General features: G+C 49.9%; 1 protein-coding gene across 2 annotated transcripts in view; it reads right to left on the minus strand.

Annotated features, from left to right (window-relative positions):
- Bcar3 (BCAR3 adaptor protein, NSP family member) overlaps positions 1 to 13,538 on the minus strand; it is a 103,141-nt gene that overhangs the window by 39,876 nt on the left and 49,727 nt on the right. The window contains exon 1 of one of the 2 annotated variants that reach the window (XM_075981474.1): positions 2,769 to 3,100. The exons of the other annotated variant lie outside the window; for it this stretch is intronic. Within the exon in view, the coding sequence (XP_075837589.1) occupies positions 2,769 to 2,852 (84 nt within the window). The 5' untranslated portion in view covers positions 2,853 to 3,100. Of the gene's footprint in view, positions 1 to 2,768; positions 3,101 to 13,538 lie in introns of those variants that run through there. 2 annotated transcript variants of the gene reach the window in all.

Raw genomic sequence — 13,538 nt, forward strand, 5'->3', positions numbered from 1 at the left:
TTAATATACACAACAGCATCTTGGTTCAGACATCAAGTATCCTAACACGGCATCGTAGAAGGACCATTACGTTCAAGGCTGGGACATCTGGCTCCCCTTCCTGGTGCCCCACAGACTGATGGTGGAGAGGCTATTTCTGAGGTGCAGCCTCTCCTCTATTGGAAAGGCAAACTATCACTCTGCCCAGCTCACAGAACTTATTCTGGGGAAACAACTCATGAAAAATTAAGACCGTGGGAAGCCTGTTGAAAGTAACGACACCACGCTCTAAGCATTTTTGGGGCAAGTCCTTTGAAGTCAGGACTTACACCTCAATTGCCATTTAACACTTCACCCCCATTCCCAGGCCCAGCCACCCAAAAGGTGTTTTGCACATGGACACAGTCAGGGTTACATCCAATGTTGCATCTGAGTGTGCTTTGTTGGTATCATCGGTCTGGTATTTCTTTGTTACCAGCTTCCGCCCATTGGATGGGCCTACTAAGCAAAAGACTTTCTTTTTCATTCAGACTGAAGATTCCCTTCCCTGAAATGGGTGTCAACTGTGAGTTGAGATGCTCAGCCTGGCTGGACCGTCTCTCTCTCCTTCCCTTGGGGAGGGCCAGCAATGTATGCTCAGCGCTGATCGTTCTCTCTGCCTCGGCCTCCCACATCATTCCTTCCCAGGGTCTTTGTGTACAAGTCCACGAAGCTGCTAACTGCATCTTAAATCCCGCAAGGCCTGTGCAAATAAGATCTTATTCCCAGAGTGCAACGGTGCGACTGGGCAACCAAGGAACTCTCGTATTTTTAGTTTTCTTCCCATACAACCAACACTATTAATAACACCCTGCTTTCTCCTGAGATGATATGGATTAGACCAAACGGAAAGTTACCATGGCTACCGCAGTGTTATTTTGGGGTAGGAGACATTCATGCCAAGGGAAGCAGCGAGCGTGGTCAAACTGGAGCAGCATTTCCGCCTTGTTATCAGGCAATCAATCCCAATTTAATTTCGAAATTCTAATTGCAATGGAAACTAATTACGGGCAGCACGACCTGAACCCCTGATTAAAGTGGGAGTCAATAAAACGATTCTCTGTTATCGTTGGGGCAACACTGGCACCACGAAGAAGTAAGTACGAGCGGTTTTCCTGCCCAGGTAACCAGTCGAGCGAAACCAAACAGGGAAGCTCATCTGGAGGGCCCAGCAGAGAGCCACAGTGATGTGTGAGTGAATGGCTCAGAGCCTTTCTTCATGGCACAAAATCTTCAGCATAGCTGGGTGGGGTGGGAAACCTGGGCAGAAAGGAAGTCAGTTCTATCAAGAGGCATCCACCAGGATCCCATGACAGGAGGTCAAGAAGGAACAAACAGAAGGACAGATGGCCCAAGTTAACCCACTATGTAGCTCCTTCTGGGTGGGCCTTGGGACATCCACACAGCTCACCACTGAGACCCAGGCATTTGTGAGCTGATTCCTCATATACTGAGGGAGCTGAGCTCATCTGAACTAACAGCAATTGGCTCGTGGATGGGCTTCTATTCGAGGGAGGGCTAACTGCCAATCCTTGACGCACATGAGTCCCTTTGGGACCGCCCAGTCTATCTTTGACAACTCAAAAATACTATTGATGGCATGACATCATTTACCCCATTCCAGAACGATCCATATTTAGGTCGAAAACCATAGTGCCCAGCCGGGCTCTGGGATAACATAGGAGCTCTGTCGTAAGTCAAGGAGGAACACTTTCAACCCATACCTCAGCGCTCTCCTCACACGTTCTTGACAGAGAGGCACAGAAATGAGCGCGCAGAGTAGCTGCGGGGAAACTCCAACCAGACAGGAGAAGCAGAGGGCGCCTCCTCTCTTCCCATCCACTGTGTACTTTTCTATAGCTGGGTCTTTCTCCCTGCAACAGGTCACTTTCCCAAGGTTTAGCTTTTGTGTAGCAAGAAAGAAACAAGAGTGTTATAGCCCCATTGTGGCTTCTCAGTCCCTTGGGAGAGGCAGCTCTGCTTTGGGGTGGGAAGGATTCCTTGAGAGCGCTCAGCCTCCAATTTCCCAGGGATACTTGAGGTCTGCAGTTATTCTGGGGCTGGCGGGAGTCTGTTCGAGGCTGACAAATCAAGCCTGGAGAAAGCCTGTTTTCGTGTTAGTCCTGAGTCCATCATGGGCGGGCGACATGAACACAGACCTTGGTTTCAATTAGCCAAGTCCCCCCCACAGTCTAATTGACATGCCATGCAAAAGCCACCGGCACTGGGGTCTCGTCACCAAGGTTAAAATGCAGGCGGTAAAAAGAAACACATTTCTGAACCCTGAGATGTTCTGGGAGCTGGCTGCAACTCGAAAGAAAATAATTTGTGGTTTCTGTCCATTATATACATTGTGGGCGTATAATGAACCACGAGGTTGAACAGAGCAAGGGACTCACCCACCTCACGCTTGTTCTGAACACGGGGAAAGAGACAGCCAAACAGAAAGAAGGAAAAAAAAAAAACAGCTTTGTCATATTTGGTTACTCTGGCATACGATTTCAACCCAGGGAGCCTGAAAGTGTGGCAAACAACAGAGTTTTGTCCCAAACACGGACAAGGAGCCCCCTCCCCCTTCTCTACATCCTGATTTGACTTTCTTGGGGGGAAAAACAGCTAGGACCTCAGGAAGATCCACCGGACCAAACGGCTTTTGCAAACTGCAAACTCCCCCTAGTGCCCTCTAGAAACCCAGTGTCTTGGGGCCCCAAAAGGATTTAGAGATGTGCACAGCTCCAGGCCACACCTACCTTGACTCCAAAGAATGATTTGCGGTGATAGAAGCAGCACAGGGCTGCCGAGAGGGCGTGGAAGGCGCTGCATTCTTTAGGCATCTTCAGTCCCAGACACCACACACCTTCATTCAAGTCAAAAGGAAGGGGGCCTTGGATGGTGGCTCCTCAGTCCGGCTCTGCAGCTCCTGCCCACGGCCAGCGGCCAAGGGAGTGAGTCGGCTCCTTCTCCCAGGCCAGTCTGTGACTTCTCCCCCCTCCGGCGAAGCCAATACGATCCACTCGCTCAATTCTGGCCGGCTTGTGTCCAGCCTGCCATGCACACGGTGCCAGAAATTCTCATGTGACCAGACTCGATGAAATTCTAACCCCTCTTAGAAGAGGGCTTGTGCCTGAGCTTTTTAGCTGTCCCTTAATTCAGAGGCCAGGCAGAAATCGTTATACCCCCCCCCCCTTCGGGGCAGCCTTCCCTTCCGTCCCAGGGCTGGAACACACCACAGCAATCTGCTCCTAGTGGCTTTGTTTCTCACCCCAGCACTTAGGGCTTTTTCAGAAGCAGGGCAAGTTGTACAGATCACACCATCCTGGGGTGAGAAAGAGGCTCCTTTGAGGAAAGGTGGCCCACAAGTGATCAATCAGGTCGTGGCTTTCCCTGAGAGGAATCTTAGAAGCTCTGAGGAGGCAGGCAGGTGCCGGGTCTCCATGCCCACCTCCAGGGCTGTTTGTTTTTCATTAGGATGCTCTGGGCAGGCCGTTTGCAGCTGATAACACTGGCACAGCCGTCATTATTAGCAAAACACAACTGCCTGTTGGTGTTTAATTAGCAAGTCTGTCAGCAAACACCCTGAAGGGCCCGTGCCCTTCCCACCTGGCTGTGCAGCAGGCCAAGGATGGGGGCTGAGGTACTCCCTTCTGACCCAGCTGTTGGCTCTCCTCCCCTCTTCCCTTTAAGTCCTTCGCCTTAATTACCCATCTCCACTTAATTGCCTCCCCTGCCTAACCTTCCTAGAAGACTCTATGGAAAGAGCTAGCGAGAGAGCCCCAGCCACCTTGAGGGGCAGCAATAGATTCCCTCCTTCTTCCCAGTTAGAGTGGACCCTCCGTGCTTCTGCTATGTCATGTTTTCTGTTTGCTTGTTTGTTTTGTTTCAAAATCAAACCCAGGTTTTGGTTCCCTAGCTCTTCGTCCCCCATCTTTCCACACATTAGCTTTCAGTGGTTCCAGCCCCTTTCGAAAGCGGAGTGTGTCCCGAAGCTTCCTAAAACCTCACCCCGGCTAAAACATGTAACACGGGAGAAACAGAACCTATTCATTCCAGCAAGGAACAACACCGGATGAGGCATGAGAGAGGTATGAGAACTATCCGGTGGGATTAGCGGCAAATCCTCTGAGGCTTTGGCCTTTGGCCTAGGTCAGGACTGCCTATAAAAATAGGGAATTGTTTGTCCAGGGCCCATAGAGCAGCTTCTATATTTGATCAGGGAGAATGGAGAACCACAGGCCTCATACCCTCTAGAAGAGGCTGAGGCTCTGCTTGAACATGTCCGACATGGGCTCAGGGATCTGAAGGCTCTCTAGACTCAGGAAGCGTCAGGGAAGCTGGTTCTACTTCTCTTGCACAAGCTCCCATTCTCACGCTTGCTCTGCTAAGAGATTGTCTTGGCTATCCTGAGATCTCCTGTAAAGCCTACCTAAAACATCACATGGTTAGGGGAAGCCTCGAGCCGGCTTCTGAGATGGCTGAGCCCAGAGTTTGTTCAGGTGGTGAGTCAACATGGTCCTTTGGGGTCCATATCTTGCACCCGGGGGCGCGGGGTGGGGGGGAGGCGGCATTTTCTATTTCCTATCGTTTCTGTCAGGTGGGCGCACATGGAGCAGCTTCCCAGCGATGACTCATCAGCCGGGGTAAGAGCCACGACAGTAGGGGCCCAGTTGCCACCGCTGTTAGTCCCTTGGCAGGAAACGACAAGCTCTTTCAGGCTACAAACGTCTTCACAAGGGGCTGGGCTCAGGAAAAAGAGCATCTTCTCTCCTGCGCAAAACTTACTAAGATTAGTCAACAAGAGCCTTGGAATTCCGGCCTGCATCTCCAGCAAGACAGAATGTATTCTTCAAAGACATCAATTACTGTGTTTCTCTGGTGTTGGGGGCAAGGGGGGGGAGGTGCATATACACAGCTCGGAGGACAACTCTGCGAAGGTTTCTCTCTTCCCAGCTTTAAGTGGATCCTGGGGCTTGAACCTATGACACTAGGCTTGCATGGCACGTACCTTTACTCAACCTTCTTGCCAGCCCAGGGAAATACATTCTTGGAAACAAATACGCAAACAATGTGGACATAAAGTACACAGAATTATGAAATCTGGTGCTCCAGGGTCAGGTAAAAACAGAGCAATGGCTTCAGGTCACTACAGAGTCACTGCTCTGTCACCAGAGGGTTTCCCTATTTAAGAAATGGCCAACGACTGTCCCATCAGGTAACTGTTTCCTGAACACATTTTGCTTTTGTTTTACACACACACACACACACGCACGCACACACATTTATGTTCACGCACACACACTCACACACATACATATATGCTCATATACATATACACGCACTCACACACACAAATTTCTGAAGCAACTCTCAAGTCTTAATTTTCTTCTCAAATGGCCAAAGAGACACTAAAATATTGTGTTCTTGCAACTAAAGGTAATAATTGCACGAGCTCTCAAAGCGCCCTTCTCCTGTCTGCGCTGATCAGTTCCCCCCCAGTCTCCTCACAGTGATTCTTGTATTCTAGCTGCAGAGAAACAGGACTGGAATGGTTGTGCCGTTTGCAGAGAACAAAGGACCAGAGGCTCCAGTTTGGGGCTGCAGGACCTAGATAACTGATCGCATGGAACCCAAAATAAAAGATTGTAGAAGGCTGTGTAATTAAAGCTGTCGTTCGTGTAGCCACACGCAAATGGTGAGATCTGGGGAAAGTGGTTCTCACTGATATCTTGGTAAATGAGACTTAAAACCAATTCAGATTTAGGGTTTTCTAAACACCATGCCTTTCTGCGGATGGGAAGGGAGCCTCTAATAAAATCCCAGGAAAAGAAAGGGACCAGTGGGCAGAACGCTGGGACGGGTCCTGTGTACCACCCTCTTCAGGCCACCCAAGAGGCTTGTTTCTCTGTACCAAGGAAAACACCTGGTAGGCGAGAGGGCCGAGCCAGGCGGTCATGTGGACACTTGCGGAGAAATCCCCACTCCTTAGCTCAAATACTGTCTCTACCCCATGCAAAATGGAGGGTTCAGCTGTCAAAGGGACACCCCCAACACCCAGAAAACACACAAAAGAACTGCCCTCAATGGCAGGCTCCCCTTGAGTAGCCCTCCTAACTGACCTGCCCTACTCAGTAACCATGGAACTGGAGCGGCCCTCCCAGCCACACTCAGCAGACACATGCTTCCTGTTGGCAGCAGCCATTGGCTCCAAGGAATGAGCAAGTGTAGGTGGAATCCCTTTCCAAAGCATCAGTACCACCCCAAGTAGAAGCAGGCTCCCCAGAATGACAGGAACTCTTCTCTGATAGGACATGGAGGCCGCTATCTCTCCATCTTTCCCTAGTCAGGACACCAGGGAAAATATACTATCTACAGCCTCCATGCCTTCCCCGCCTCAGAATCAAGACATCCAGCTTCCGTGGAGCTACTCTCGGTCTCTTCCAAGCCGTCCTGTGGTTCACTGCTGGCCATCCATGCACTGGAAGACACTGTCCAGGGCTGCGAGGCTCAGCCTACCCCTGTCCAGAGTGAGCAATTTCAGATTAGCTATTGGGGTGAACATCAGTCATGGTGCTCAAAATAGCTGAGTTTCTCGAGGTGACCGTGACCTCCCCTTCCCCACAAAACACTGCCGTTCTTCCCTGCCTCCCTCCCACGCATGGCACCAATCCTTTCTGCCTTGTGGTTCAGTTTGCTTTCTTTCCACCAAGTCCTAGTGACCTAACTTTTGGTGAACAAAGGCATCTTAAATGAGCCATGGGATAAAGCCAAAGAAACCCTGGGGTTCTCAACCTCAGGTGTCCCTGAAAAGCGGGAAAGGTAGCTGGGCCTTGCAAGGTGACACTCCACAGTCTCACCTCCCCGAAGAGCTGTGTGGCAAATGCCAGCACAGCAGCATCAGGAGGAGGAGAGGGAAGTTTATCAGTGCTCGGCTTCCCACAATGCCTGCTCTGCAGCTGCCCAGTTCTAAACAAACACAATGGTCTCCCGCTTCCCCTGGAGCTTTGGCCACCTGACTCTGGATTTAGAATCAAGAAAGGTGCAGGACAGGGGTCATAGCATCTTCCATGGCAGTCAAGAAAACCCACTGAGGCCAGGTGTGTGGCTAAGGAGTTACTGCATGCAAGATAGGAGAGGTCATTGTGTGCAGGTAACTCCAGGAATGCCTTGGAGGCCCCAAGATACTGCACCAAGAGGAGTTCACTAGCCCAAGAGAGAGAAGGGAATTGCACTTCACAAGGCAGGAATGGAAGAGACAGCTAAGTTCTTTGCCACTGAAAGTGGAGTTACAGGATTTGAACTTGGCTCTGCCGGTCTTTGGTTGACTGTTCCAAAGTAAAAAAAGGCAGCATCCACTCTCCATTTCCCTTCCAAAGTCATAGTCAGCCAGTGGCATGAGACACTGGACATGTTCTTATAGAGTCTTCGTATTTGAGCACTTCGCTATGCTGGAGGCTGAGTGCTCTGAATATCCAGGGCAGGCTGGGCAAAGCTGGGATGCCTGGAGGGTCGGGTGCATTAAGTTCATCTTCATGTTAGAATAGTTTCAGCCTCTGGTCGGCTCCTTAGGATGCCACCCTGTCCTAAGTTGAGGAGCGTCTGTAAGGCAATTCCCACTTGCACCCTCACGTGGAGAGCCGCAGGGCCCGATGGGACAGAATTCGTCTCAGATACCATTGCGGAACGATGAGACTGGAAGATCCTCTTTTTTTTTTCTTCAGGTTAGACAGAGCAGTGAAGGCTGTTGACAGCCTGGCACATGCCCCTCTATGAATGAGAACCAGTTCTTGCTCCAAACAAGAATGCAAGCTGGCCTCGGTGGGCAGAGGGCAGGCAATGCTGTCGAGATTTCTGCTGCTCAGGGTCCATAAGAACCTGCCGTGCCCCGGTGGACACAGAGCCCCCAGAAGCAGGCTCTCCAGTGTGACAGACACTCTCTGATGGGCTTCTGATCTCAGGTTGACAGTTTCCCCCGATTCCTCAAGGGGGATGAAGGGAGATGGCTGTTAAATGGCCTCCTTCAGGAAACAGTATCGATCTGCCCCGACACAAGGAGACTAAGTACAGTCTCCACAAATAGATTTCTTTCTGCTGGACTCCAGGTCCCTGCCCCTCCCCCAACAACTTTATGATTCCCTAAATAGCTATTAAAATTGCATAACTGAATAACGTGAAGCAATAGGCAGTTTTGGGTTTTCTTTCTTGCTTTATCTTGTATAATTCTACTTCATAGATCCGTGCATCTCGACCACCTATTATCTCCTGGTATCTTCTCAGAAATGCTTCTCTATACTGTGGCATTAAGGGAAAATGAGGAAGATATATGCACAGGCTCAGGCTGTAATTCAGCTGGCAAAGCACTTGCTTAGCACAGACGAAGACTGGATTCCACACTCCGGCACTTCGTACATGGATGTGCGGGATACACTCCTATATTCCCAACATAAGAGAAGAAGCAAGAGGATCAGAAGTCCAAGGTCATCTTTAATGATACAATGAGCTGGAGGTCAGTCTGGGATACGTAAGATCCTGTCAAGAAGGAAGGAGGAGGAGGAAGAAGAAGAAGAAGTGATATAGTAATTTCAGCTCCAACAGCAGACTCAGGTTATCCAGTGGTCTTGGGCAACTTTTAGAAGAAAGTCATGGACCATCTTCCCAGGGCAAGAGGCACAAATTCATGATGTTTGCCAGAACATTTCAGAGGCTCCTATATATCCCTGTAAACCCCTGGGAGTCTAACCCATCTAAGGTAGTTCACCACCGACTTGGCCAGGCTGCCTCCCATTCTACATCGACTATGAAGACATCACAGCTGAGCAAAGTTCGTTTCTGTCATCTCGACTTCCGGCTTTTCTCTGCCGCACACATGGCCTTCTCCTTCCCTCCTACTTTTAGTAAGTGTGAACAACATTAAGCAGCCAGCAGGTAGTGACTACAGACATGGCACAGGGCCCCTCAGTGCAGGGGAGCCTTCAGGGAGCGCCCCGTTCCCACCAGGAGCAGCTGAGCTTTTTCCCATCTTATGAGCCCTTCTGCAGATTGGCACCTTCCAAAACTGAGCTAGACAGACATCCACGGGGCTCTAAAGTGGCTCTGAGCACACTCCAGACTAGAGGAAGGGCGGGGCTGCGAGAACAGCCAGTTGAATGACCTTGGGAAAGTACTTAACCTCTCAAAACCTCAGGCCGCTCCCCAACTCACCAAGTAACCAAAGGCTCCAAATAACAGGCATTCCATGTGTCCCCCAACACATGGAAGGCAGGGTCAGCCTTGAAGGAGAGCACAAGAAACCCCCCTACCACCCACTCTCTTATATGCTAGGCAATATATGCTAGACCCAGGTCCTCAGAGAAGGTGGACGATGACTTGAGCCACTGACCAACTGCAGTTGGTGCTTAGGACCCTTCTTTGAAAACTGAGATTAAAGAGGAGATGGGCAAGCATGCTTAGCCTTAAAAGTCTGTTTTAGCCCTACATTTTAAAACCTGGAAATCAAAATTACACAAAGATCTTACTCTCGCTTGTTCAGGCAAGTGTCTCCTGTGTCTTCGGCATCTGAGGAGCTGTTTATGCAAACAGACAGGAAACGTATCCATGCTGTCTAACTCCAAGCCCACCCCTGTCCCAGCCAATCTGACTGAGCACCTGTGGGCAATTCCCATGGGCTATGGGTGGCCTCCCCCACCCCACTTCATTGCGTGTATACCACTCTGGCTGCAGAATTGGACTTTGGTCTATGTTCTGACCTGCTGTCCTGCCAATCTCGCTCCTCCAACACTCCCATACTGGGTGGCTGTTGCCATGACAACGGATCTTTGACTTTAGCTTAGAGTCCCCTGAGAACCATCTCCCCATTGTCTGATTTCTTCATACTGCCCTGGTTTATAACCCTGATGCCAGCTCTTTCTAGGGTCATGCCAGATCTAGCCTCGTGAAGGCTGTCACCTCCTTGTCCTTAATACTGCCTGTCTGTATCCCCAGGAAGCTATCCTCTGACCCCCTCTTCCCTTTAAGCCCCTAACAGCAGCCATTCACTGTCATAATATAGTTCATTCTTCCTAAGCCATCCCACTCCACCCCCACCTAGGAAGGCTCCCAAGTGCTGAGTGGACCAACCGGCTACCAAGGAATGAGAAAAAGGCAGGATTGCCAGAGTCCAGGGCAAGCAGGCACTAGGTGAGAGGAGTCGGCAGGGTTAGCCCCACCCATTCCAACCATGACAGAAAACATTCTAAGGAATCCCTTCTGGGTGAGTTTCAGTAGGAAAATGGCCTTTGGTCATGTCACGTCAGAAACATCCTGGGTATTATCATCTGAATGTTGCAATGGTCAATCCTGCATTCCGCCAAAATAGTTCTTAGAATCAGTCCAGATTAGGAGTTCTTAACTTGGGGGTGAAGTTTGAATTCCGTGAGCCATACACACTGCTGTGTGGTCATGATTCACTCACTGGAGAAATGGGTTACCGCTTATACCCAACACTCAAAACACCTAGGTGACCTAGAAGTCCTTGCTGATTGTTTTCTCACTAGAAAAAGTCTTTTTTTATTTGTTTAGTTATCCATTCATTTTGTGGGTAAATAAATCCATTATTTATTGTGTGTGTGTTTATACATGCGTATGCACGCTTGCGTGTGGGAATCCCTTCTCTCCTTCATCCTGTGGGTCTCAGGGCTCAGACTCGAGTCATCAGGCCTGATGACAGTTACCTTTACCTGCTGAGTCTCACCAGCCTAAGATTCAGAACGACTTTCAATAGTCAGTATGAAGGAAGTGAATTAAATACCCTCGTGGTCAAGAACGCGACTGAGGACCTAGAGACATGGTATCTGGTTACCATGGACACAGTTTGGCTTGGCAGGGCTGTGACCAGTAAGAGGAGGAGCCAGGCAAGCAGCAAGAAGGTCCTTATGACTGAGAAGTAGCTTTCCCACTTGTAAGAGGAGAGAAGCCCTTGCCCTTGTCTTGGGGAGGGCCTTTTGTGTATCTCAGTAAATGTAGACTATGTACAAGTAAGGACGCCAGCAACCCCGCAGCAGCCACACTCCTAGAGGGCTCATCTAGCAAGGCCACAGCAGCTCCCGACGTCTTTCTACCTCATTTCCAAGTGAGGTCCACAACAGTCAGTGTTCCCACAAAAAATTCTACCAGTGTCTCACTGAGCACACTCTAGGAGACCAACATCATTATTGCCGTTCTGTGGGTACCAACGAGCAGCTCTCAGAGTGAAGAAGGAAAGCAAGCCAGAACCCGCTCTAGCCGATGCACTAATAGAAGCCTATCTATCTCGCCGGATGCCTACACTGCCTTATCTAAAGCCCATCCAGAGAGCAGGTCTCCCTTGATCCAATGCCGGGCAGTCCTGCCACGTGGGCTGAGGGTTCATCTAGAACATCAGGGAGGCTAGACAACATACAACTGATGGGAAAGAGCAGGGCATGGACTGAGGATGCTGGGATCAGACTCTCAAGACCAGGAGGCAGCAGAACCTCAGGTACTGAGTGAAGGCCAGGAGCACCTCTCCCTTGGTGGGGAAAGGCCAAACCCCATGGTTCTCTGCGGGCCACGGAATTGATGGCCGATGTCTTCACTTCCTTGATTGCCGCCAAGCACAATGGCGTCTTCAGAAGTGACATCTAGAAGGTCAATATTTTCTTTACCTGATGCCTAGGGTGGGGACAATGGATTGTTTCTGCCAGTGTTCAAAGGCTAACACAATACCCCCAACCCCCACCCGGTCCCTGCATGCCTTAAGTGTTCCTTCCCAGACAGGTGGGAGAGCTAGGTGGAGGAAGGGAGAGGTTCAGGGGTGAGTGGCAGGAGCTGACCTGGGTAAGTCTCTGGAACACTGTGTCTTAGGGCTGGGTCACTTGTGATAACAGACGTGGGAACCTTTCCAAACCCACATACCAGATAACAAGCTCTCACGAGGTCCCACCTCTCCACCCTCTGTAACAGCAGCTGCCATGAAACAAAGGCAAGGGGTCACAGCCCACAAATAAACCACGAGAGAGTGAAGCTACAGAAAGCATCGTGCAGGGCTTAAAGGGATAAAACGGAAAAGGGTCGGGGGAGGTATTTCTGCAAAGTTTAGCAGTCGCGTGTCAACACATTATATGTGTATCCTAACTAGACATAGAGAATTAGAAAAATAGCCTACTATGATCCTCAACAATTATGGAGAAATATGTAAATAGCAGATGGTAGTGTTGGAAATGAGATCATAACAAATTCCAGAAGCTAGTCGAAAGGAAGTAGACTTTAATATGTAATTCTTCAGGAAGGGAGATACAGCGGAGAGATGGAGGGGACGGCTGGTGTGCCCGCGTGGCATAAGACGGCACATTTTAAAAAGGTCCCTGGCAATGAGAACTTCCTGTCCTTTTCTCCCATTGGCTGGGACTGAATAACTTGGGGTTGTCTGCCCCTTTTTCTGATGTGGACCTAATAATCACTTAGCAGGCTTCCTGTAACCTTTGCACTTCCAGCGTCTGGGGACAAGCAGGTGGCAGCACTAGAGGGCTGGGTTTCCTGCTTGTCGGTGACTGATGGACTCTAAGCACACCTCATACTGAAAGTGGACCTGACAATCTAATTCTGACACTGCTTCCCATAGCCCAAAGCTTTACTGGAGAGCATGTGTATTTACTCGTGCGATGGATGTGTGAACCACTCAGAATATTGTCCGAAAGTGAACATATGACCAACCTGAGACCAGTCAGAGAGCTACCCTGGGATTTTTCCAAACTGGACTTGAGGAAGAAGTTCCCTTTCCTTTGAAGAGGAATCTTTGGCACCAGAAGCTTCCACTGGGGGATGAAGCTGATCTAAGAAAACACTTCCACAGCAGAGAAGCAATGCAGGAGCAAGCATCCCTGGGGCGTTCCCCTTTCCAGAAGAAGCAGTGACCCAGGCTGTTCCAAACCCAAGCCCTTTCTACTAGGAAGTTTACTACTTTATAACATCAGCTAGCTTTACAGGATCACTTATCAGAGTGAGAATCAGACTTGATTAACGGTAACACAGGAACCTTCTGCGGGCTAGGGAGTAGGGCTGATGGTACGGCGCAACCTTCATCTGTGTCCTTCAAACTTGTTTTCCTAAAATATTCCCTTAACACGTCAACAATAACGGCGAAGCTTAGTTTAGGTTCAAGGTGGATGTTAACGCAGCATGCTGGGCTCCGCCGCAAAGATGTGCGGCCAACTCCGCATCGGAGACATGCTAAGAGAGAAGCCAACATCAACTGACGTTGCATGAAGCGTGTGTATGATTTTCTCCCGTTAATAACAGGGCTCTTCACCCATGCGTCAGCAGCAAGTGGATATGAGCGGTGCTCCTCAGTCTGCTCCAGGTACTTACACGGAGGAGCTGAGTTGTTCTGGGTTTTCTGGGATAGAGAAGACATGATTTGCCTGTAGGGAAGGAGATTCCTGGAGCTGGGATGTTCTGTGTCAGTGAGTACGGGCGTGACCTCTTCTCCATACCCAGGACCCTCCTGGGCTAGGGAAGCCATGAATCAATGT

This window comes from Microtus pennsylvanicus, chromosome 7 (genome assembly GCF_037038515.1).
Source record: "Microtus pennsylvanicus isolate mMicPen1 chromosome 7, mMicPen1.hap1, whole genome shotgun sequence".
Lineage (NCBI taxonomy): Eukaryota > Metazoa > Chordata > Mammalia > Rodentia > Cricetidae > Microtus > Microtus pennsylvanicus.